Source organism: Palaemon carinicauda, chromosome 1 (genome assembly GCF_036898095.1).
Source record: "Palaemon carinicauda isolate YSFRI2023 chromosome 1, ASM3689809v2, whole genome shotgun sequence".
Lineage (NCBI taxonomy): Eukaryota > Metazoa > Arthropoda > Malacostraca > Decapoda > Palaemonidae > Palaemon > Palaemon carinicauda.
In genome coordinates this window covers 227,789,750-227,816,606 of record NC_090725.1, presented here as the reverse complement: position 1 = coordinate 227,816,606, position 26,857 = coordinate 227,789,750, and the positions used below count along the sequence as shown (strand labels likewise).

General features: G+C 45.9%; 1 protein-coding gene across 4 annotated transcripts in view; it reads right to left on the bottom strand.

The window, feature by feature from the left end:
• The window catches only part of Vps15 (vacuolar protein sorting 15), a 796,097-nt gene that overhangs the window by 106,729 nt on the left and 662,511 nt on the right, over window positions 1-26,857 (bottom strand). For all 4 annotated transcript variants that reach the window (XM_068387739.1, XM_068387743.1, XM_068387753.1 and 1 more), the window contains 4 exons: window positions 16,481-16,586; window positions 16,148-16,288; window positions 12,924-13,000; window positions 4,228-4,415 (listed from right to left, as the gene is read on the bottom strand). In XM_068387739.1, the coding sequence (XP_068243840.1) occupies window positions 4,228-4,415; window positions 12,924-13,000; window positions 16,148-16,288; window positions 16,481-16,586 (512 nt within the window). The remainder of the gene's footprint in view (window positions 1-4,227; window positions 4,416-12,923; window positions 13,001-16,147; window positions 16,289-16,480; window positions 16,587-26,857) is intronic.

Here is a 26,857-nt window from a genome sequence, read left to right as displayed (position 1 = left end):
CTCAACTCAGATTGTCTGCAAGCGCATTCCATTTGCCAAGAATGAAGCGGGCTGATAGGGAAACCGAGTTGTCTTCTAACCATCTTAGCATCCTCATTGCTAGATAGCATAGGAGTTGCAAAAAGGTACTGCCTTGTTTGTTTATGTAAGCCGCTACTGTGGTGTTGTAACTCCTCGAAACCACAGAGTGACCCACCAGGAACTGCTGGAACTGTTGAAGGGCTAGGATGGCTGCCCTCATCGCTAGGAGGTTTACGTGCTGGTACCTTTCAGACTCAGCCCAAAGCCTGGAGGCTGTATGGTGCAGCAAGTACCTATGCCTGAGAATGACATTCGCCCCCAGGTTGACCACCTGGTGGGCGAGTTACTCGATTGTATGGGTACCCAACAAAAGGACAGTTTCCAACGACTTCCTCGTTGAATCCTTAGACCAATCTTCGGTTCTAACAAGGTGTCCCAGGGATCCCAACCACAGATCCAGCCACGAAGTAGCCTGCATGGCATACTTTGCAACTTTCTCTGTGTTCATGACCTCAGATGTGGAGAAGGTGAATGGAAGCCCAGATAACCTCTCAAAGGAGACTCCCCTAGAGAGTGCCTCTATAGATGGATCAAGAGGCAAGGCTGGAAGGGGCTCATCCAAGATCTCATAGTATCTCCTCTACTGGACAAACGGTAGCGGTAGGAGCTTAGAGGATGATCCTGCCTGCCGGCAATCTGGGCAACGCCCTCTTCCAGACACCCTTTAACTCCTTAGGGCAAAACTGCCCTGTCCTTGGAAGGTTGCTGAAAGCCCTAAATGGGGTCAAGGACAGTGTCCTTGCCCTCTTGAGGGGCCGTCTTATGGTGAGCCAACACATTGATGGCTCTCATGCAGGCCAAGACCTGCCGGAAGGCATACTCTAACTCCTTCTGTTCTGCCTCCGTGTATTTAGGACTAGCAGCCCTAGGGCGATACTCTTCATCATGATCCATTTCATCATCCACCCACAAGCTCTCACCGATAGGAACCCGTGGTGGGTCGTGGTCAACAACTGTAGAGGCTATGGAAGCATCACTTGCTAATGTCCTAGTCGGAGTTGGGGAAGTTCCTCCTGACCTCTCTTGAAATCATGCGGCCTTGGCTGAGAGTTTCTTAGGCCCCGTCTTCGAGTCCTTCATCTCTCTCCGAGGCAGAAGTGACTCTCCCCACCTAAAAGAGGGCTGACCTTCTCTTGACCTCTGCTTGTAAGAGGAAGGAATGTTTCTCCTGGAGGAGGAGTCTGGTTTCTCATTCCCTCTTCTGCTTGGTTGTAAGCATGGGAGTCAACTGAACCTGCTAGAGGTTCTGTTGGAGCAGTGCCCCCCCCCCCCCCCTTTTGCCACTCCATCCATCTTCTTGATGGAAGAGAGGAACACTGTCAGGGATGGAGCCTTGGAAGGGGCTGAGCCTAATACCTTGCATCTGGGGTCAGAGAGAGGAGAGGGTGAACTGGAGACCGACTTCTCCAACAGGATCCTCGGCGTATTTACCAAAATCTGGTCCGATGATGGAGGGGCCACTTCTGAGACTGCTCAATGTACGGCCTTCACCAAGGCGTCGAACCATGCCGGCTGCTTTCCTGACCTAGGATGGACAGGGGTTTTGCCAGGAAGGTAAGAAGTTAGAGATTGCCTCCTAGGAGACCCTGGCCTTGGTACATTAAAAGAAAGGGAATGTGGTGTCTTTCTTGCAATGGGCACCGACATGGTCTTTCGCTCTGGCTTGGAAGAGCGAGTAATAGAAGAAGCTGTCTGAGCCTTTGAAGATTCCTGCCGGATGGTAGGAAAAGGTACTGGACGTCCGCCATGCTGGCCTGCATGGTCTGGAATAAGAGGAGGCCTAGAACTAGGCGAGGGTGCTAAACGCACCTGCGAAGGAGCTGAGCTAGTCATCAAGGTACTGGAGGGTTCAATGGGATGACGAGGCGAGCATCAAGGCTGAAGAGCAGGTTGAAGAACCCTAAAAGAAGGGTGCACCTCCTTACGGCAATCAGGTAGGGATAGATCGCGAGACGAGGGCATGATACAAGTTTCACGAGAAGGAAGGTCCTCGTCTCTACGGCGATCGTGAGTTGGACGTTGATGGTGAACCAGTGAGTAGACCTTGGGAGAGAAACAGTGATCGCGATGTGGTGAGTGACAATCACTAGCGAGAGAGGATCAAGCGTTGGTAAGTGACGATCGTGAGCTGGTGAATGATGATCACGTGCTGTAAAGTGACAGTCACGAGAGTGACGGTCACTAGGAGGAGAGTGACAATCTTGATATAGTGAGTAACAATCCTGAGCTTGTGAGCGACGAAGAGCTGTGAGACGACGAAGAGTTGGCGAAGGAGGAGGAGTTGGCGAATGAGGAGGAGCTGACGAACGAGGAGGAGCTGGCTAACAACAAAAATACGTCGAAGAGAAGGAGAAAGACGAGAAGTTGGCAAGTAGTGATGACGAGCAGGAGGGCAATGATCGTGAACAGGCAAGCGGCAATAAGCAAATGAGTGACTTTCATGAGGTGACAAGCGATGGTCACAAGGAGACAAGCGATGGTCAAAAGGAGACAAGTGACGATCACGAGGAGACAAGGGAGGCTCATGAGGAGACAAGGGACGATCACGAGGAGAGGAGAGACGATCACAAGGTGACGAGGGACGAGCAGCTGGCGAAAAGCAAATAGCTGGCAAGTGGTGACTACGAGCAAGGGAGTAGTCATCACAAGCTGAGGAGTGGCCATCAAGAACAGAAGAGGAGCGATCACACGATGACGATTATCGATCACGAATAGGATAGAGTTTAGAAGATCATTGGTCAATGGGATCGTCGGGATAGTCTCTCCTGATGAAAGGCAAAGGAGAACGTCTAGAAGTGCGGAGAGGACTGTGTTCCCTCGACAAGGAGAAGTAGCGATCTTTATGTTGGCGAGAGCTCCCGTCGTCAACAGCATGCTGGCAAAGAGGTGGAAAATGTCATCCGCAGCGAGAATCCTTGGCAGGGGAGAAAAGCTCTGAAGAGGTTGATGTCTGCGGAGAAGAGGGAGGACATCGGGAAGGTCTCTGCAAAGGAGAACCCCGGGAAAGACTTCACTCGAGAACGAGAGAGGTGAACACCCGCAACAGAAGAGTGCTCCGGACTTTAACCCCCCCCCACCCCACCCCCCCGAAGGCTGAGAAGACTCAGTAGGGATAATAGCGCAGTCTTTGGCAGCATCGGCAGTAGGCAGTGGCCGACACTCCAAGGGCGTCAAGATCAACACTCCTCTGCAAAAGAGTTTGACCTCCGAGGAGCCCAAAGTCCTTCTCCTCCAGCACCCAGCTGAAGAAGCTCCATTTGAAGGGGACTGGTCACACCACATGAAGGCCAGATCTGATAAACAATAGAAATAAAAAAGGATCCCCCAAGGGAAGGGGCAAAGCTGCTTCTCTAGAGGAAGCAACACTGTTCCTCGAACCCCGAGGTTAACCTGGTATTAACTGGACTACACTCCTGCTCCACCGCTCTCCATTAGAGGCAGATCAAGCGGGCGCTTCGGGAAGAGATTGGGGGTCAAGAAAGATGTCCGAGGTTTCTTCAACTTTAAGGAAGACCGCAAAGGACTTACTTGTGCCGGTGACTAAATCCCTCCCACTGGGAGGAAGACCACTTCCAGCATTCATCACAGGTGTTATCCTGGTCACAAAGAATGGGGGTCGGTCTCGGCGGAGGACATGGTCTCGGCGGAGGACATGGTTCCGCCGGTGCATCCTTCAGGCCCCAAACAGGTCCACATGATGGACGGAAAGGAGAAACAAGCAAGTCAAAAATAGTTGGAGAGGCGAAGAGCAGTAACGTCCGTTCTCGGCTGAGCCAAAAGCAAAAGGGATGAGACAACAATAGTGTGTGAGTGAGCAGGGTAGTGGGCTACCACCATTATCCCCACAAACTAGCGGGCGGGTAATTATACCTCGCTTTAAAGTCTAGTGTCAGAACAAATGTTATCAAAGTTGACGCCTCAAGCTGTGACTAAAGAATTAATGAGATGTCAAGCTGGTGACAGCTGTACAGAAATGTTGTTTTCACTATCACTCTATTTAACATTGGATTTTTTCAGCCAAAATGAAAGGCTTGACACCCATCATGGAGAATTTTTATTTATTTTTTCTCATAGATTTTCCTTAAGGAATGAACAGTACATAATTAATGGAATTTTCACTAAAATAATTAAAAGTTGACATCTTACCTTTTTGTTTACCAAAGAAAACACATAGCTTAGTGACAGTTTTCTCCATCAGCGTCCGTTTCACTACATTAGATGAATCTGAGAACATTGTTGCTACCTTCTGTTGAATAACTTCTTGTAAATTTGCCAGCTCAGTATCGTAGTTAAAAGAAGTAACCATTCCTTGGAGCTGTGTATATTCTAGAAATCTGAAAGATAAGTTGAATTGTCCTTGTACAACTTTTAGAGAAACTTTCTAAAGGTCCTCCTAAAACTTACAAAGATAATCTTAAAGGTTTACAATTTCCAGGATAAGATTTCATATTGTTATTTTAATCAAAGACTCTTTAAAAATGGATCAAAGACTGTTTAAAAAGGGATACAGTCAAGCTTGCATTTATTCATAGCAAACAGATAACTAAATTATCAATGAAAAATCTATAACATAATTAATGTATGCTACTGATATTTTGAGGAAGAGGCTAAAAATTATCCTACCAAATAACAATTTCAGACATCTAAAAATCTTATCCTGATCATGAAATAACTTGTATCATGGAAAAAAAGTTTCCAATTACACAAACTGAGTAGTTCCTGGGAATAGCTCTAATCAGGTCTAAATGAAATATGACAAATTCGAAGATAATTTGTATTTTTCCTAACCATACAAACCTTAGCTATTTACAAAGGGTATTACTTTTAGCGTAGCTGAAATGGCGAGCCATTAGAATTTAACGAGGGTGTATTACCCCCGCGCTAGTTAGCGGGGGGTAGGGGAGTGGTAGCTAGCTACCCCTCCTCCCCCTCACACACAGGTGAATACTCACTTTCACTTAGAGGTAGGACTTGTCTTGGGGGACAGGGCTGGCGGGCAAATATGTGTAAATAGCTAAGGTTTGTATGGTTAGGAAAAATACAAATTATCTTCGAATTTGTCATTTGTTCCGTAACCGAAATACAAACCACGCTATTTACAAAGGGTGACTTATCCCTTAGGAAGGGTGGAAAGTCCCCAGCCATACTGGCTTTGGCTTTACCCGGGGACTCAGAATCCGAGTGAGTCGCACTCGAGAAAAGGAGTCCCTGCACCTCACAAGTTCCTTGCACCGCAAGGAACCATGTGGCCTACGTAAGCTTGTGTGTGAAGGAAGAAGTGTGACCCGTCTTAGGCAGTTGACCTGGAGTTCCAGAAGGAACTCTGGGTTAGGACGTTCCCAATACCACCTCGTCAGGGTATGGGGGACGCGACAGTATTGACTCAATACTCGGAACACAAGGAAGCATGGTTTACCTGCAGAGGTTCGAGGTCAGCTATGCAGAGACCAGGATGCTGCTTCCCCGTAGAGGGGATGATGAAGAAAGAAGTAAGGGCCAGACATACTTCTTTCGTTCATGCAGACTAAAACCTGATAACAATGCCCTCAACCTTCTGCTACCTGTCCAAAAAGGAGCCTGAGGTTAGACCAGCTGTTGTGTAGCCACCACAGAGCGATAGAAAACGTATCGAGACTCCTGTGGGTCACGCCCTGCAGGAAGCGGGCTGCGAAGGTCATCAGACGCTTCCAGACTCCAGCTTGTAGCACCTGCGTCACAGAGTAGTATTACTCGAAGGCGAGGGACGTTGCGATGTATCCAACATCGTGCTGTAGGGCGACGTGACGGGGGAGGGTCTGAAGACAGGTCGAGATGAATGTCCTTGAGTCCGGGCTGAAGAGGTATACTGGTGACTCTCCCCCCATGTCCTCCTTGTGTTCCCAAATCGGCTGCAACTGAGGCCAAACTGCAGCTGTTCCCAGCGCTAACCTCTCGATTCCTGTACTGGCAAGAAAGAGAAGGTCTTGGGACATCAGACACAGAATGGAGACTCAAAATCTTGAATGAATCGGACCGAAGGGTCGGGACCCTCAGATTCTGAGTCTAGCCAACAACTCAGGAGCGAGCCTGAATGTTGCCTTCCCCTCTTCCTTAGAAAGGGGGGGAGTAGTAAGAGACCAAGAAGATTGCTTACACACTGGCCGTGGCCAGAGTGAGCAGAAGACCCAAGGCGGAATACAATCCGAGGCCTGTCGTAAAAGGGTCTTGAGAAGATCTCTTAAAGGACTAAAAGTCCGAGCCATGCTCCAAGTTGGAGGTCTTCCTCCGACTAGGGCAGGGACGATCGTAGCTTCGCATGAGCGAGAATAGATCCAGCGGGCAGGAAAAAGTTATTCCTTTAAGCCTGAAGGTCAGGGAAAGGCTGAGCGACAGGCTTCATTGCCAAGAGCGGAAAGGAGTTTCCTCCCGCCGAAAGGCAATAAGACCGTTATTGCTGGAGAAGAGGCCTCACGGGAAGAGGTATATCTCCCACGGCACCAACCACCTTAGACTCTTCACTTTGCCTGGGAGACCCCTGTGGATGACTATCGCAGATGACGCGACCTCCGTACCGCGACTGTAGCGGGTTGTCTCTTCTAGAGGAGGAAGCGTAGTGTCTCCAGGCATGAAGCCGAAGCGACGCCCCGGTTCGGGAGAGATGTCGCAGTGTGGTTGCTTGAGTAGCCTGCGCCGTGGGAGAAGCTCTCCCGGGAGTTCCGTCAGGGGAAGCAGAGGGTCCAGAAACCGTTCTGCGCATAGTCCCAGTGGAGCTCTCCCATTGAAAGGTTGACAGACAACCTGGTTTTGTTGAGACCCATTGTCCGCAGACAAAAAGGAGGGAAGACGCAGGCGTCGAAGTTGTCCCACCATCACCGGAATGCATCTTGCCAGAGTCTCGGGGTCTGAGACTGGGGGGAAAACTAGCGGAAGCTTGAGGTTCCAAGCTGTCGCGATCAGGTCCCCCAGATCAGCACTTGCTGGTTACCCAAGGTCAAAGACCCCTAGGTACACTCTCTCTATGAGGCTCTGCTTGGATAGTCTGAGAGAAACATTCCCCTGCCTGGAATGAGAGAGCCGATGGTGGAATTGAGAGAATCTCAATCATCCCGGTATCTCTACTGCAAGATGTGAAGGTGTGAAAATGCGTCCCCTGCTGGTTAGCATGAAGTCGACACGCAACGGGGCGACTTGGCAGGAGCGGTAGGACTGAAGAGGGGCCAGACTAAGGCCCTTAAGCCTGCCTGAATGATGGAGAGGTATCCTTCAGGTCTTGACCATAGGCCTGGACCGGAACATGCCCCCCCCCCTTTCCTTTGACGAGTCCGAGAACCGCATCAAGAATGTGGGGAAAGGACGAGAATATCCACTACCATCAAGAGGCTCCATAGGTCAACACCCATTGCAGGTTTAATAGTTCCGCTGGTCCCATAGGGCCAGGGAGTCCGGTTAAACATTGCCTGAAGCCACCGGAACTTGGATCGCCCCACATGGAACTTATCCTGAGGCGACCGTTCGGACTATAAACGGGTCAATGAGGAAAGAAGAACTAGGAAACGTTCCAAGGTAGGGCTGAAAACTCTGCTTGACTGAGAACAGGTACTGCGACTCTCCTCAGTCTTGCCACAGTCAACCGAAAGGAAGGCTCGGAGGATGTGGTAACAGAATCTGGCGTCCCCAGGTGGTCACCCATCCAAGTGCCGACGTTGCTTAACCTCGCTGGACGGACGAGAAGCGGGGTTTCCAACGTGGTAAGGCGGTTGACTCAATATCATGGCCAGATACTCCAGATGTTGAGGCAGAGGAAGAGAAGGCTCCAAGCAAAATACCATGAGCCCACACTCATGGTCAGCATTCGGAAGCTTTTCCCGGCGCTGAAGAAGGTCGAAACCCGAGCCTACCGGAGTTGACCAGCCCTCCAAACAGCAGAGGAGGCGGAAGTCTGCACCTGAGCGGCCAAGAGGAAGGCAGGGAGAGTTCTCTGGGGAAACAAACCTGCTATGCCACGGCGGGATAGCCACACTGCATCATAAGCAGGAATACTTGCAGTTTAGGCTGAATTCGACGAGCACCCTGGAAGATGGATGGAATGGAAACTGAAAGTACCCGTCCTTCCGATCCAGGGTTAAAGGAGTCCTGTCGCCTCGTTACCAGTCTGATCGATTCTGCTGGTCTACGCTGGCCGAAGTTTGTTCGACAAACTTGATCAGGGCTGAGAGGTCGACTATGGACATCCCCTCTCAGATCCTTCCTTACAAGAAAGGATCGACTGAGGGGGCCGGGGGTGAAGCCGTCGATGATCCTAAGGAAGACCTTCGCCTAAGGTGTGGATCATTCTGCCCAACCGGGCAACTCTGCTGATGCTATGGCATAGAGGTTCAGAGACACTGAATTCGCTGACAGAGACGGCAGGCGCGATATCCTTGGCTACTCACAGAGATTGTGCGGGAATGGGCATCGGGAAGCTGTCATTCGGATGAGTAACCTTAAGCATCCTCCCAGCGAAAAAACCTGCAATCCTAGAGTTCGTGAACTCCTTTTAGGACTATGCCCCCCCGGGGGAGTCTCCCGTGCCATCTGTTCCTGACAGGAGGAAACTGCAATTGGACACCTTGTCCCAGTTGTCGTAGCCGATAACTTAGGCCGACGTGGTTGAAAGAAAAGGGAGCTGGAGCCCTGCAGAGTCTGGAAGAAAGCGCCTTGGAGGAGTGAAACCGGAAGTCGATTTACTCCGCACAGCAGATGTTTAAGTTCCTGTCCTTGGGCAAAGACAAAACTCTTCTCAAGGATGGAAGGGTGTCTGAGGTCGTTGACCTCCACAGATGAGACACCCGAAGGAAGCCTTCAGTCAGTGCGTCCAGATGGTAAAACATCGAGCTTGTCCGCAAGTAGATACTTAACGACGAAAGGCCAAGGTGCCTGAGCTCGAGAGGAGGAAAGTACCCTTGATCTTCCTGTAGCTTCCTTGAACCAAACCCCGGGCCGTAACCGAGGAGAGAAAGAACCTGGTAAGCTCCCAGAGGAAGAGGTAAGCAGTCACCCCTTGTCCGATGGAGAAATCTTCAACGGAAAGCCCCCCCGCCAAAAATCCTTCCAGGGCGGGAGAAGGAGAGAGTACTCGTGCAGGAGAGGGGACCCTCGAGACCGACCTCTTGGGAACCAACTTCGCCCTGGGGGAAGTCACCACGAAGTCCACTCCTCTCTTTCTCTTCAGCGTAGGAGAGACAGCCGCTGGTTTGTTACCCTGGCCGGTGAGTGCTGGTTTCATAACCCTCATTAACGCCCGTGCCAGCGGATTAAACCATGTCTGCTGCTCCAAGGACACAGAGTCCGAAATCCTCGCTAAGGTGAAAGGGATCGGGCGATCCTTTGGAGAGGACACGACGGTTCCTGCCTGAAAAGAAGGTGGGAAGAATGCTGTACTGACCTGTCTTCGTCCTGCACTACCAACCTGTGCTTGGATGGAGGTGATCCCGAGTGCCGCCTAGGAGCACGCGTCCCTGCTGCTACCACCGGCTGTGGAATTCGCCGCGAACTATGGTCGCGCGAGGGCGAACGGTCGCGCAAAGGCGAATGGTCGCGCGGGCGCACAGGCGAGTGGTCGCGCGGGCGCGCAGGCGAGCGGTCGCGAGGGCGCGCAGGCGAGCGATCGCGCGGGCGCGCTTGCGAGCGATCGCGCGGGCGCGCAGGCGAGCGATCGCGCGGGCGCGCAGGCGAGCGATCGCGCGGGCGCGCAGGGGAATGGGCGTGACGGCGAGGGATCGTGCTGCCGCGTAGGTGAAGAAGGTCGCTGGCGGTAAGCGATGGCGAGCAGCATGTGTAGGTGAATGATCGCGTGATAGGGTGCGATGGTGATCAGCATCCGCAAGAGGGCGAGCGTTCAGGGTTGTGCGATGAGGAGCAGCATGCGTAAGCGGGCTATCGTGCAGGGTTGTGCGATGGCGAGCAGCATGCGCAGGTGAATGATCGCGTGAAAGGGTGCGATGGTGATCAGCATCTGCAGGAGGGCGATCGTTCAGGGTGGTGCGATGAGGAGCAGCATGCGTAAGCGGCCAATCGTTCAGGGTTGTGCGATGGCGAGCAGCATGCGCAGGTGAATGATCGCGTGAAAGGGTGCGATGGTGATCAGCATCTGCAGGAGGGCGATCGTTCAGGGTTGTGCGATGAGGAGCAGCATGCGTAAGCGGGCAATCGTTCAGGGTTGTGCGATGGCGAGCAGCATGCGCAGGTGAATGATCGCGTGAAAGGGTGCGATGGTGATCAGCATCTGCAGGAGGGCGATCGTTCAGGGTGGTGCGATGAGGAGCAGCATGCGTAAGCGGGCAATCGTTCAGGGTTGTGCGATGGCGAGCAGCATGCGCAGGTAAATGATCGCCGCGAGTTGGGGGTCGCGCGATGGCGATCAGCATCCGCAGTTGGGGGTCGCGCGATGGCGATCAGCATCTGCAGTTGAGGGTAGCGCGATGGCGGTCAGCATCTGCAGTTGAGGGTCGCGCGATGGCGGTCAGCATCTGCAGTTGAGGGTCGCGCGATGGCGGTCAGCATCTGCAGTTGAGGGTCGCGCGATGGCGGTCAGCATCTGCAGTTGAGGGTCGCGCGATGGCGGTCAGCATCTGCAGTTGAGGGTCGCGCGATGGCGGTCAGCATCTGCAGTTGAGGGTCGCGCGATGGCGATCAGCATCCGCAGTTGAGCTAGTAGCTGGCGAACCATGTTCCTTCAGAAGTGTTGGAGAACGTTGGCGTGCCAGCTGTAACACACGTGGGCGATCTGGAGATCGCTGGCGAGCTGATGATCGCTGACGAGCTGACGATCGCTGGCGAGCTGATGATCGCTGACGAGCTGATGATCGCTGACGAGCTGATGATCGCTGACGAGCAGAAGGCTACGCGTGGAAGCCTGCGCAAAGAAGAAGAGTCCTTGACCCCGACCTGAACCGAAGTTCTAGATCGCGAGGGCGAACGTGGGCGCACAGGGCACGTAACAGGAACCACAGGGAAGATCATCTTGAAAGCGCTGACGAACAGGAGAGCGCTGACGAACAGAAGGGCGCGCAGGGAAACCCTGACACGCAAGGGAAGAACCCCCGTGGGGGCAACCCTTTGCCCCGAAGGGATCGTTGTCCGCCGGGAGACTGATGTCCGTCGGAAGACCGCTGTCCGTCGGGAAGACCGTTGTCCGTCGGGAAGACCGTTGCCCGTCGGAAGACGAGATTAGACTGCTGTCCATCTGCACCAAGACGGAAGATCGAGAAAAAGAAGTTGTAGGCTGCAAACGGAGATTCAAAAAGGCGCCTCAAGCACCCTTATAGGGAGATGAGAGGCCCTTATGACGAGGCGGACGGAGGGCCTTACGGCGAGGGAGGCCAACAGCAACAGAAGAAACCTCCGAAGAGGAGTCTCTATGAGTGTACTCTCTCGCGAACGAAAGAGAAACACTTCGTGGAAGAGACTGGTCAGCCAGTGACCTAAGAGGGGCAATCCTCCGAAGAGGAGCTCCTGCAGTTGCCCAGCCCCTTGAGCGAAACTGCAGGTGCGACCGCTCAGCACCAAGAGCATAGTCGCACGAAAAAAAGGCAAGAGAAGAACCCCAAAAGAGGAAAAGCTCAAGCCTGGACAGGAAAAAACTTCCCTCGGAAGGAAAGTTATCCGCCCAAGGAGGCAAGCCTCCTGACTGTTCTAAAATGAACTGGAGAGCTGTCCGTCGACACGGGAGTACTACCAGTAGAAGGAGACACGCCCCTGACGACAATACAAGGGGGGAGGCAGCAACAGCCGAATCCCCAGGACTCAACCAGACAGCTCACACCGTTGCTATATTACAGAAACGAACTAGATCGGTAACTGTAAAAAAATAAAACAAATAATATTAGTACACATTCATTCCCCCGGGAAGGCTCCGAAGAGGAATCCCGAGGAAAAGGAACAAGAATTACACAACAGGCACGTGCCCTCACAACCACTTACACTCGCGGAAGGAGAGCTGTAACCAAAACAGAATTATAACAATTATAATTATGTAACTATGTAATTATGTAATTTAAAAATGAATGAACACTAAAGAAAAAACGAAAACCCCGAAAGGAATCGTTCTACAAGCTGAAAAATTAACAACTACAATTAGATTCATAAACTAATTGAGACAAAATGTACGGCGTAGCAACCCCACCCACACGGGAAGGAAGCTACAAGGGCGTAGTAAAACATAGTAAAAGGGTGAACGACCTCAAGAGAGAGAGAGAGAGAAAGACCGAAGTCAAACTCGATCGCAACCCATAAAATTAGGCCGTGGTGGCCTAACTGCCGAGGCCTCCACGTAGATATCGTACACTACACACACACATCTGAAAAGGAAACTTACTTATTTCTATACTCAAATATATATACAAACATGAAAACATGTTTACATATATATTGAGTAAAAGAAAAGTAAGCGATTAAGTAAAGACAAAACAGACAATGGCTGCCAAGCGAGGACCAAGACAGAGACGTCTGTCACAGTCCGAGCCAAAAGTGAAAGTGAGTATTCACCTGTGTGTGAGGGGGAGGAGGGGTAGCTAGCTACCACTCCCCTACCCCCCGCTAACTAGCGCGGGGGTAATACACCCTCGTTAAATTCTAATGGCTCGCCATTTCAGCTACGCTAAAAGTAATACCCTTTGTAAATAGCGTGGTTTGTATTTCGGTTACGGAACAAACATCTTTTGCAGACATAGCCTATATGACCTAAGTGTTAAAAAACAGAGGTGGTTTTGATAATATATCAAGATGGGATTTAACTTACTGAATTCATTAGAATTACTTCAAACAGTAACATGCTATTATATTTTTGATATCCAGGTACAGTACCTAAAAATCAATTAACTTACCTTACAGCAGTTTCTGCAATGGTAGCTATGTCCTCAGCATATGCCTGTCTAACAATAACAGCTTCATCTTGTACTATCTGAAATGATAATTCATTATGAGTTAAGGGCAACTGGTTGATTCTTAGAAAATGACCCATAATAAAGATTTCTGCTAAAACTTCACATTAAGACATCAAGCTAACATTTTCTGCATATGTTTACAGTACTGTGATAAATAACAAGCTTATATGGCATATGTAGAAATGGACTTCAGCTTTTCTAAAAAAAAAAAAAAAAAAAAAAAAAAAAAAAAAAGGTAAGATAATTTTTCCAGAAAATATCACATAATACTGTAGCTACTTTTCCAGTGAAGATATGCAAACTATGCAAATTTTTCAAAGCAGTAGTACAAAAACCTTTGATACAAAGATAATAATAATGATACAAATATAAAAAAATAATTTACACATTAACAAAAGCTAAAATTGACAAGCAAGATTTGAAAAGCAGCTAACTGGTGAAGAGAAAGGGATGACCCCTTTCACCTCACAGCCCTGTTACTTCTTTCAGCAAAAGGGTCAAATATGGAATTTATTTTCATTCTATAAAAAAGGTAAGTCATCTTGCAATTCATCCTAAAGAGAAGGCAGATCCTTTCCTGTTATGAGGACATTTCTCCTCTAGATTGGAGGTATAGTCAGTAAGCAGATCGGTAAGTCTGGCATACGGGATTGAGGTACTGTATCCAGAGTATGGCATGTATATGGCTATATTTTAGGAGATTCCGGAAAAAAAAGAATGAAAAGATACCAGATCAGAAAAAAACTAATAATGCGAAATTCCCAGTCACAATGGAAAAACAAGTCATGCTCCTTTTAAAGCTCTTACAGAAAGCAAGAACAGGGGTGATATCCACAATTTTGTGAGTACTGATCCGAGGTAACATGCTAACACCCTTACCTGATAACTTGAAGGGCCATTAAATCATAACACGAAAACAGGAAACAATTTTGTTCCTTGATACTCCTTTCCTGCCAATATTTGCAAACACTGGTTGCCATTCAGAGTCTGTGCAAATAGTAGCACATATCCCTCATTTGGCACATAATCATCATATCAGGATCATCACCTACAACATTTCTTGGGGGCAGGGAAGGGGGTCTTGAATCTCTGGTCAGTGACCGATAGGTTCTGATTTTATATTAAAAACTAGGTAACAAACAAGAATGAGACAGATACACATCCCTTAGAACAGTGTACTCTGCACAAAAGGCTATTCAACTTGCCACTCTCTTTGCAGTCACTAATGATAGCAAGAAGACATTCTTGAGTACATTTCCATTGCCAGTTTTCCTCAGGGGTTAATTAATACAGCACCTTCGTGATGCTACAGAGGAAGGGGGCCTAGAATAAAACTTCTAGAATACTTGTGTTGCATTGAGCCTTATGGTGCAGAAGCCAAGACTGTTGGAACTGCATTCCTAGTAATACGTACATGATAGTACAGTCTTGGAAGATCTAAATACATAGGATGGTCAGAATTATAAAAAATCTTATGCAACTTGCATAAAAAAGTAACTGAATGACAGTGCCAGACATTAATATCAAGATCAGGAATAAGAAATTTAATAGACCGAAATTTTTGTCCAACAAATTAGGATAAGAGTCAGCAGCTGAAGACCAGACTGGAGAATAATACTCGAAACAAGGGAGAATGAAAGAACTAAAACTTTTATTCAAAATAGATTGTGATCACTGAAAATCATCAATGACTTTAGCAACAGGCTTGAAACAGGTATTTGATTTTTTCAGTTGATCTCTAGTTTTATCCGACGACATAACATATACGTACTGAAAGAATCTAAAAATATGCTTATGTTAACCGAGCTCCATTTAAGCATTTTTGTACTTTTCTATTGCTATATACATTGAAGGCGCATTTCAACAAGATCAATTATAGAATTTTTTATCATAATGGTTTATCAGCTGATCTCAAACTAACAGTATTAAGAATATTCTCATATATGATTAACAGACTGTCATTGATATGATTTCCTAACTTAGGCAGCATTATTTGCTGATTTCTAACTCAAGTTTCATGTTTGGAAAATCTTAATAGGGTGCTGTACAGTATTATTCGCTATTTTCTAAATTTAAATTTCATATTTAGACACATTTTTAACATTACACTGTATTTGGCAATTTGTAATTATAAACTTCTTATTTTGACGGGCTTTTTTGGGCAATTCTTAATATTGTACAGAATTACTTGTCAATTCTTAATGCTAAATTTTCCATTTTAACTTCACTTTTTAACCTTAAGCTGTATTTGGCAATTTCTAAATCTTAATTCAATGTTTTGACTAGTTATTTGGCAAATTTTCATGGTAAAGGAATTTGGTGTAAAATTTAGGTTTTCCATGTTATAAAAATTTGCCAATACAAAACATGTGGATAACGGGAATCGACTCTTCTTTGATAATCATATCACTGCAAGAATTAGCATTAGTAAAGCTACAAGTCTAATGCACTTAACATAGGAGGAACAACCATCCATGATACACTACCTTATTAATCAGATTTCTTTTGAAGCATGATGTTTTTACAAGAAAATACTGCCTATCATCAAAATTGGTAATTTTTGCTACTAGGTGAATTGATGAACAAAAAAAAAAATGATAAAGAATAATAACGTATACAATTCATGTAAGGACTATAAAATGTAAAGTAATAGTCTGCTGACGATGTCCAATATCCATGCTCTCACAATACATTTGGCATCATCAAATCACCTTTTCCCAGACTTATGGTACAGATTAAGGCAAGAATATTAAAAACTGATGGTTAAATCATCCCATGGTGAATAAGACAGTTATAATAGTCTCACATTAGACTACTAATTACACACAGTGGATTAAGTTGACTGAAGTATAACTGTCTTGATTAATGATGCAATATTATCTGGCATATACTGATTAGTAACAGTTTTCTAATTCTCGTAAATAACAAATGTTATGCATTTCATGGTAAAAATCTCTACTACTATTGGACTCCTATGTGAAATATTGTACATTATTTTAAAACACCAACAAGAAAAAGCTAACCATTTAGCAACATTACCTTAAAAAAGAGTGCAATGGTTGTTTTGTATCTTATATATACCACCTAACTTTTTACCCTCGAATAAAGTTTTGCTCAATAATTTCCTACAATATGTTCCTTGGCAATAGCCCATAAATACTTACTTCAGCGAGATTTGGAAGAATATATTCAGGAAATATGTTTGTATCAGATCGAGGTACAGTTGCCACTAGGGTAAGACATCGGGTGAGCGTGTGAAGGGCACAAACCCGAACACGTGGCACTTTGTCATGAAGCAAGTGAAACTGAAAAGATAATGGGAATTACTAACAAAAAGTTTGCATGAGCAATAATCCTTAAGTAGAAAATTAATAAATCTTGTACATAAATAAAAAAAAAGGTAAGAGATTTTATGAAAAACACTTCCTACAAAATTTTCTGACTAAATAATGTCCAAAACTCTTGTCATTACATTTAGGAAACTAATAAGAACTTACTGTCAATGGAAGTATTCTCTCCAAGATGATTTCATCAGGAACATATTGAGATACGATACCTAACAGTTCTAAGCCATCCAGTTTTGATGATATATAATGTAAGGACCTGAAAAAAATTGATTATAAGTGATATAAACTGGTATATACTATACTTAGTAGTATTGATATGTTGAACAATACTGTTCTTAACAGCTATTGGGTCTCGTTTTTAACGTTATTATTTTATATGAATACGGTATAGAAAACATTAAAAAGATATTCACAAAATATATCTTGTCAAACACTAATCAAATCAATAGAATTAGGCTAAAGGACAAGAAAATATTAAAACTAAAGTAATATTGCTCTTTATGTCGGTTCATCATACATCAGCTCTAAGTTTACATCGCTATCCTTAAATATTGAATGCAAAAATAAAAAAAAATTTAAGTCTTTATCCCACCATACATCAGTCTCTAAGTCATAAAATAACAATTAGTGTACTGTGCAGTATTGTAATTCACATGGAAGTTTATTAATGCAAGTATCTGGTTTTATAAAATTATAACAGGTTATTAGTTCTTTTATGTATTTAAAACATGTATAAGGAACCTTTACAGTAACTTTATAAGGCGAAAATTTGACCTACGTCAAAAATAGACTTCCTCCAAGTCTCTTTGATCAATCAATGTAGGGCGGGGCTATAACTGTACTGTAATATTGGGATAGTTTGAAGAAAATTTTTCTTTACTACGCACATGATCTGAAGTTTAAAGAATGAAATAAGAGGAATAAAAAATTTGAACCAGGTGACTTGCAAATCACCACAATACCAATATATCCCATATCCTTTTCTTATTGGGATATTCTTTACATATAAATTAATAAGAAAATGAGGTTCATAAGAAGGAAAAACTTTTCTCCGAAATAATAACGCACACATTAACTGATCATACTGATGTTGGAAGGACCAACGCTTACAGCCCAAGAGAGTAAATTCGAAAACTCACCTCCACACTAGGAGAAATTAATGACATCAAATAACAACATCCTATTACAACTATTGGGATTATGAATCATCAAATGGCCTCATTCTATCATAGCAGCAAAGTTTCTAATGACGGCAAATGACATCGTCTTACCAGAATAGCAGCGATTCCAATGGTATCATATTGCACATTATCACAACAAAAGAGATTCTGATAACATCAAGTGACTTCATATCACAAAATAGGAGAAATTCTTTTATAATAAATGACATCACTCTGGCAAAACAAAGGAGATTCTAATAGCATCAAATACTATAATACCATCATATCACAACCTTGAAGATTTTGATGATACAATTTAAGGCCATTTGAAAAAAAATTCCAGAGCACACAGGAGAAAATTTGTGAGCACACAAACACACGAGGGCTTGGCCCATGAGGAAATTTGTTGGCGAGCGAGCACTCGAGTGCAAAAAGGTGAGGGTGCACTCCCATATAAGCGCACGCGCCACAGATAATACTGTCTCTCCCACAGGGAGAGAAATGGTAGGCATAACGTGAATGCAACTCCTATCAATCGGTTTTTAAGATTTTTCCATCTAAGAAGGGGAAAAGAAGGGCAGAGCCTTTCCACCCCAACTGGCACTCTGTGATGAGACAAAGGAGTGACCTCAGGTGTTCTCTGCATTGCCTCATCGTCTCTCTGGATAACTTATACGCAACTCCTATTGATCCATCATCTTGGACTCTTTCATCCATAGAGAGAAAAAGAATGGCGGAGGCCTTTCATCCTAACCAGCGCTGTGTGAATTCTAGTATGGCATCTATTCTAGGCCAACAGCAAAGACACTCCAACAAGGAAAGAGATCATAGGAGATATGTCTCCAGCCCCTCTCCAGACACGGGAAGATGGTGATATGAAGAAGGGTGGCGTCCCTACCCTTCAACTTGGCGGCAGCAGACACTTTCTTATCTAACAATGTGTAATGATGTCCATGGAAAGCTGACTTCTTCAGTTACAAAGATGACATTATCACCTCGCCACACTTGCAAGGGAATAAACAGCAACAGGAATGCTGTCAAACAGGAACAAGAGGCAGTATATTGGCAGGTTATACAAACAATTGTCTGTCAACTTCAGTTATAGGATAACTGCAAAACCTTTCTTCTTCCTTAATACTCCTTGCACACAATGAACTGCCAACAATCATCTAGAGGAATAAACAAAAGATTAAAACAGCCGACTGACGGCACCAGGAGTACATCTGTACTCTCCAGCAGCTAAAAACAAAGTGGCTACTCAATGAGTTGGCAGAAGGGCGAGTCTTCTCCACCATCAGCCTGTAATTACAGACACCTCATTATAAAATTTAAACAATCTAATTCAAGCTACGCTGAAAACATACTCCTATTAAAGGAGGAGAGTTTGTATTCCTATAGGATCAATCTAGTTTTTCAAACAACTTCAAGAAAAGGTGTAGAAAATATGAGGAGAAACAGGTCTCTGAAAAAACTCTACTTTAAACCATTGAAAAATAAGAATGACCAAGAAATCAGGATTGCCGTACAGCACAACTATGAGCTAGGAGGGATTGCTCTTGAAGGATTAATTGGTTAGTAGTTACAATATAAGACTTTAATCACAAATTGTATTGCTCCCCATTAAGCTGGAGAGTTTTCAGTATATGCTAACAAAACATCTAGTTTTAGAAAAGAAGAAAAGGGTCCCTAACTTTAAAGCATGAGATAGTTAATGGCCTTCTAAAAAAATATAGTTTTGAATAAATAATTTATCTAATTTATACTTCATATACTAACGTAACATGCGAGTTTTTAGGACTAATTTTGAATCTAAATTCAAGGGGGCCGCATCATACACGAGATATCAAATTAGCATATGCACTTTTGGACTAGGCTACGTCCTCGTTCAAATTGTATATCTATTTACTGGGGTAAGAAAAATAGATATATTTGAAATAAACCGGATTTTTATTAAATTGATCTTATACTTAACTTTATCCAATAATAATGCATAAAATATTCTTATTTTAATACCGTATTTATAAATAAAACCATGCAAATCATAATCTTTTCCATTGTTTACATTTAAAAGTCAATCGACACTCCTGTACGCTTTCCAAAACAGCTGATTAAGACAGACCTACCGAAGGATGTTTCATATTTCTTAAAAGAAACTATCATTACTTGATCTATCATTTTCCAAATAGCAAACTAATTTCAATAGTTTCATTTGAAATACTTCATTCCTATTTTATTTACTGTGAATTAAATTGCATATAGAAGTTACCGGAGTTTCATTCATGTTGCCGATGTACGATAGTTTAGTTTTATTTTAGCGCTGAGGTGCTTGATTATAAAGCTTAACAAATCATTTATATTGTGTTATAACAAAACTATATTCTCTGTTTTCAGACACTTTGTAACTTTATCTTCGAAATTTGGCATTTACACTTAATTACGCAATTTGCAAATTCATAGCTTCATAATAAATTTCCTTTTTGTTTCCTCCAGTTTCGGACACAGCTTTTCCCGATTCTACGCAAAATAGCAGCAATGAATATTGCTTATTTTCTTGCCTTCATTTACAGCTTGTTAGTTTATATTTGGCATTACATTTTCTTAGTCTTTTCTCCATAGTGAGTAAGAGTATAATGTAAAAATGTTAGTCTTATCTTCTTTTACTATCATACAATATCGATATGCAAACAAAACAGCTGCTATCTGATTCGAGTGTTCATAACAAAACAATTGTTTTTTTTTTTTCGGTTGTTATTTTTGCTGTATGCGTTTACGCAATGATTATAACGTTACTAACGATACTTTTAACCTTGTCTTTTAATTTTCTAACCCACTGAAGTAGAAGATGGAATAAAGAAATGGAGTAAAAATGTTAGTCTTATTCAATTTAGTTTTACAAATAGTAACTCACATAATACACAAGATATACGATAAAATCATATTTTATGGGTTAAAATTTGGGGGGTCGCCCAATACGCGAAATCGGCTGTTACACGAGTATATACGGTATCAACTTGATTGATCTCCAAAAGAGTTACATAGTAAATATAGTATTATCAGTACCTTTCTGAGTATACACCAATAAAGAGTAAATTGGAAAAACAATCTTTGAAGAAATAAGGTGTAAAAATGTTATTTTCATTAGTAAAATAAATTTTTGAATATACTTACCCGATAATCATGTAGCTGTCAACTCCGTTGCCCGACAGAAATCTAAGGAGGGATACGCCAGCTATCACAATACTAGAAGGGGGTGTACTAACAGCGCCACCTGTGGCCAGGTACTCAAGTACTTCTTGTTGACACCTCCTCAATTATTCCTCGATCCCACTGGTTCTTTATGGGGAGGAAGGGAGGGTCAATTAAATCATGATTATCGGGTAAGTATATTCAAAAATTTATTTTACTAATGAAAATAACATTTTTCAATATTAAACTTACCCGATAATCATGTAGCTGATTCGCACCCAGGGGGGTGGGTGAAAACCAGTGAACAAGATTAAAGGATAGCCAAGTATCCCCAAATTTCATATAACAGTTATCTCTAATAACAAATGAAATAATAAGTACCTGGTAAGGAAGTCGAATTGAACCGTTACTCTGCCTCTTTTTTAAGTTCGTCTTCCTTACTGAGCGCAGCGTTCCTCTTGGAGGCTGAATCAACCCAAGGTGCTAAAGTATATAGGGTTGCAACCCCTACTAAAGGACCTCTACACAACCTTTAACCTAGGCGCTTCTCAAGAATGAATTGACCACCCGCCAAATCAAAAGGATGCGGAAGGCTTCTTAGCCTACCGTAACAACCATAAAAACAACAAAAAGAATTCAAGAGAAAAGTTAAAAAGGTTATGGGATTAAGGGAATGTAGTGGCTGAGCCCTCACCTACTACTGCACTCGCTGCTACGAATGGTCCCAGGGTGTAGCAGTTCTCGTAAAGAGACTGGACATCTTTCAGATAAAATGATGCAAACACTGACTTGCTCCTCCAATAGGTTGCATCCATTACACTCTGCAGAGAACGGTTTTTATTAAAGGCCATCGAAGTAGCTACGGCTCTTACTTCGTGGGTCCTTACCTTCAGCAATGCAAGGTCTTCCTCCTTTAAGTGAGAATGTGCTTCTCTAATCAGAAGCCTTATATAATACGAAAGCCCATTCTTGGACATGGGTCTCGAGGGTTTCCTGATGGCACACCATAAGGCTTCTGACTGTCCTCGGAGAGGTTTAGACCTCTTGAGATAATATTTGAGAGCTCTGACAGGGCAAAGAACTCTCTCAAGTTCGTTACCTACCATGTTGGAAAGGCTAGGTATCTCGAACGATCCAGGCCAAGGACGTGAAGGAAGTTCGTTCTTTGCTAGGAATCCGAGCTGGAAAGAACATGTAGCAGACTCGGTCGTGAAACCAATGTTCTTGCTGAAGGCATGAACCTCACTGACTCTCTTAGCTGTTGCCAGGCAAACGAGAAAAAGAGTCTTGAGGGTAAGGTCCTTGAATGAAGCTGACTGGAGAGGTTCGAACCTAGATGTCATAAGGAACCTTAAGACTACGTCTAAATTCCAGCCTGGAGTGGAAAGACGATGATCTTTAGACGTCTCAAAAGACTTAAGAATGTCTTGAAGGTCCTTGTTGGAAGACAGGTCCAAACCTCTATGGCGGAGAACTGAGGCCAACATACTCCTATATCCCTTAATCGTAGGAGCTGAAAGGGATCTCTCATTCCTAAGATGAAGCAGGAAGTCAGCTATTTGGGTCACAGAGGTATTGGTAGAGGAAATTGAATTGGCTCTACACCAGCTTCGGAAGACCTCCCACTTAGACTGGTAGACCCTACGAGTGGAAACCCTTCTTGCTCTGGCAATAGCCCTGGCTGCCTCCTTCGAAAAGCCTCGAGCTCTAGCGAATCTTTCGACAGTCTGAAGGCAGTCAGTTGAAGAGCGTGGAGGTTTGGATGTAACCTGTCTACGTGAGGTTGACGTAGAAGGTCCACTCTTAGAGGTAGAGTCCTGGGGAAGTCTACTAGCCATTGTAGTACCTCTGTGAACCATTCTCTTGCAGGCCAAAGGGGAGCAACCAGCGTCAGCCGTGTCCCTTCGTGCGAGACGAATTTCTGCAGAACCTTGTTGATTATCTTGAACGGAGGGAATGCGTACAGGTCGAGATGGGACCAGTTCAGTAGAAAGGCATCCACATGAACTGCTGCAGGGTCTGGAACAGGAGAACAAAACAGAGGAAGTCTCTTGGTCATGGAGGTGGCAAACAGATCTATGGTAGGTTGACCCCACAAGGTCCAAAGTCTGTTGCACACGCTCTTGTGGAGGGTCCATTCCGTGGGAATGACCTGATTCCTTCTGCTCAGACGATCTGCTGACACGTTCATATTGCCCTGGATGAACCTCGTGACTAGAGAGAGGTTTAGACTTCTTGACCAAATGAGGAGGTCCCTTGCGATCTCGTAAAGGCTCCTCGAATGGGTCCCCCCTTGCTTGGAGATGTAAGCCAAGGCTGTGGTGTTGTCCGAGTTCACCTCCACCACTTTGCCTAGCAGGAGGGACTTGAAGTTCAACAGGGCTAGATGAACTGCCAGCAGTTCCTTGCAGTTGATGTGGAGAGAACGTTGTTCCTCGTTCCACATTCCGGAGCATTCCTTTCCGTCCAAGGTTGCACCCCAGCCCGAGTCCGATGCATCTGAGAAGAGATGAAGATTGGGGGTCTGAATGGCCAAGGATAGACCCTCTCTGAGAAGGAGGTTGTGCTTCCACCACAGGAGAGTGGTCTTCATCTCTTGGTTGATAGGGATAGAGATTGCTTCCAGGGTAGAACTCTTGTCCCAATGAGCTGCAAGGTGGAATTGAAGAGGGCGGAGGTGGAGTCTGCCCAGCTCGACAAACAGGGCTAGGGACGAGAGAGTCCCTGTGAGACTCATCCACTGTCTCACTGAGCAACTGTTCCTCTTCAGCATGCTCATGATGCACTCTAGGGCTTGGCTTATCCTGGGGGCCGATGGAAAAGCCCGAAAACTCTGACTCTGAATTTCCATTCCCAGATACACGATGGATTGTGAGGGAATGAGTTGAGATTTTTCCAAATTGACTAATAGACCCAGGTCTCTGATAAGGTCTAAAGTCCAATGAAGATTCTCCAGACAACGACGACTCGAGGAGGCTCTCAACAGCCAGTCGTCTAGGTAGAGGGAGGCTCTGATGTTTGACAAGTGAAGGAATTTGGCTACATTCCTCATCAGAAGGGTAAAGACCATAGGAGCTGTGCTTAGGCCAAAACACAGGGCTTGGAATTGGTAGACGACCTTTCCGAAAACGAATCTTAGGAAAGGTTGGGAGTCTGGATGAATCGGAACGTGAAAATAAGCATCTTTCAAGTCCAATGAGACCATCCAGTCCTCCTGTCTGACCGCTGCCAAGACCGACTTGGTTGTCTCCATCGTGAACGTCAGCTTGGTGACATACTCGTTGAGAGCGCTGACGTCCAGCACAGGTCTCCAACCTCCTGTCTTCTTGGCCACAAGAAAGAGGCGGTTGTAGAAGCCCGGGGATTGATGGTCCCGGACTACAACCACAGCCTTCTTCTGCACAAGAAGCGACACCTCCTGGTGCAAAGCTAGCCTCTTGTCCTCCTCTTTGTAGTTGGGAGAGAGGTTGATGGGCGAAGTGGTCAGAGGTGGTTGAAGGAAGAATGGAATCCTGTAACCGAACCTCAGCCAACTGACAGACTGTGCGTCTGCACCTCTCATCTCCCAAGCTCGCCAGAAGGTCTTGAGTCTGGCTCCTACTGTCGTCTGGAGAATCGGAGAGTCAGTGTTTTCCTTTGGATGGTTTGGATCCTTTCCTGGACTTGCCTCTGTAAGAGTCTGGACGGGAGCTTCCTCGGCTGGGGGCTCTACCACGAAAGGGCGGTATGAATCTAGTCGCAGGGGTATCAGCCACTGGGGAGCGGTAAGTCTTAGGGGCTGAGGTGGGAGCCTTAGACTTACGAGCCGAAGAAGCTACAAGATCGTGCGTGTCCTTCTGTATCAAAGCAGCCGACAAATCTTTAATGAGCTCTTCGGGAAAAATAAACTTCGAAAGAGGAGCAAACAGAAGTTGTGAACGTTGGCAAGGGGTAATGCTGGCGGAAAGGAAAGAACACAGCTGTTCCCTTTTCTTCAAAACCCCTGATACAAACAAGGACGCTAGCTCGCCCGATCCATCTCTGATGGCCTTATCCATACAGGACATTAACAGCATGGCAGAATCTTTGTCCGTATGGGAGGTTTTCTTGCTGAGGGCCCCCAGGCACCAGTCGAGAAAATTAAACATTTCAAAAGCTCTAAACACTCCTTTAAGCAAGTGATCCAAGTCCGAGAAGGTCCAACACACTTTTGAGCGTCTCATAGCAGATCTTCGAGGCGAGTCTACCAGACTTGAGAAGTCAGCCTGGGCAGAGGCAGGTATTCCCAAGCCTGGTGCTTCCCCTGTGGCATACCAAACGCTCGCTTTCGAAGTGAGCTTCGTTGGAGGGAACAAGAAGGAAGTCTTGCCAAGAAGTTGCTTAGACTGCAGCCATTCCCCTAAGATCCTAAAAGCCCTCTTGGAGGATCTAGCTAGGACAAGCTTGGTATAGGAAGACTGAGCTTGTTGCACTCCCAGCGAAAACTCAGATGGTGGAGAGCGGGGTATAGCTGAGACAAAATGGTCTGGATAAACCTCCCTGAGAAGAGCCAAGACCTTGCGAAAATCAAGAGACTGTGGAGAGGGTCTGGATTCGTCCACGTCCGAAGAGGGATCAAGGTGTGCTTCCTCATCATCCGAAATCTCAACCCCAGAATGAGGCGACGGGATCGGAAACGAATGCTGAACCGCAGAGTCAGAACGAGCAGGAACAACAACAGAGGTGGAAGGAGGAGCAGGATCAGGGTGCACGGGTAGAGCTCGGTGCAGCAGCTGAGCAGACTGACTCACAGGTGGAAGAGGTTGTTGTACCTCCACCGAGAGTTGCACCGCCGGTGGAGCAGCCAGGGGAGGAGGAGGAAGAGTGGAGTAATCCTCCTGATCCCAAACTGAAGGTTGCCTTAAAGAAGGCTGATGCTGAACAACACCGGGAACAGTGAACACAGAAACTGGTTCAACATCGTACGCCTGGCAGATGGAGCTGCGACTGGGTGCAGCGAGTGCAGGCGGGTGCAGCACAGGCTGAACCGGTGCAGGAGGTTGGTGCACCACCGGTGCAGGCGGGTGCAGCAAAGGCTGAACGGGTGCAGGAGGTTGGTGCACCACCGGTGCAGGCGGGTGCAGCACAGGCTGAACCGGTGCAGGAGGTAGGTGCACCACCGGTGCAGGCGGGTGCATCACAGGCTGAACGGGTGCAGGAGGTTGGTGCACCACCGGTGCAGGAGGGTGCAGCACAGGCTGAACCGGTGCAGGAGATAGGTGTACCACAGGTGCAGGAGGTGCAGCACTCTCAGCACGACACTCACGCATCAGGTCCGAAAGCTGTGCTTGCATGGACTGAAGCATAGACCACTTGGGATCAGCAGAGACAGTAGCAGACTGAGGCAAAGCCATAACAGTGGTTGCACCACCGGTGCAGCTCTGTTGTACCTTACTCCTCTTGGGCGGAGTACAATCGCTAGAAGACTGAGGCGAGTCAGAGCTGAGCCAACGACTGCAACCTGGCTGAGCACTCGAGGGTTGGACTCTGCGTTTAAGCGGTCTAGAGACCTGAGACCAACGTTTCTTCCCCGAGGGAAGATCAGCGGACGAGCGTAAGACGGGCTCAATCGTCTGCAAGTGGGAGTGACGGTCTGTGGTAGACACGCCCGCAACCACTGAGGATGATTCTGTGCGCCTAACAAGGCCTGCCGAACCCTTATGCCCTTCGACATTGCTTCTCCCCTGGGCTTGGGAGCTTGCAAGAGGTCCCGGACTGGGAGAACGACTGGCTCGCACAGAAAAATCCCCACGCACCACACTGGCACTAACACTAGTACAAGGCACTGCACCGACACTAGCACTCGTCACAGCACTGGCACTAACTTCACCCACTGCACTCTTGGCCTTCAACTCTTTCACTTCGGCCATCAGAGACTTATGGTCACTTACCACTGACTCTACCTTATCGCCTAAAGCCTGAATAGCACGTAAAACCACTGACATATCAGGCGGAGGGCACACAGTAGGTTCGGGGGTAGCCACTACAGGGGTAGGATCAGGAAGAGGATCATGAGATGAGGAAAATAAAGAAGAGTGAGAAGAACTCCTCCTAGCTCTAATTCTCTCTAACTTAGAAGAATACTTTAAAAGTCGGACAAAATCCAATTCCGAAAGACCGGCGCATTCCTCACATCGATTTTCTAACTGACAGGGTCTGTCCC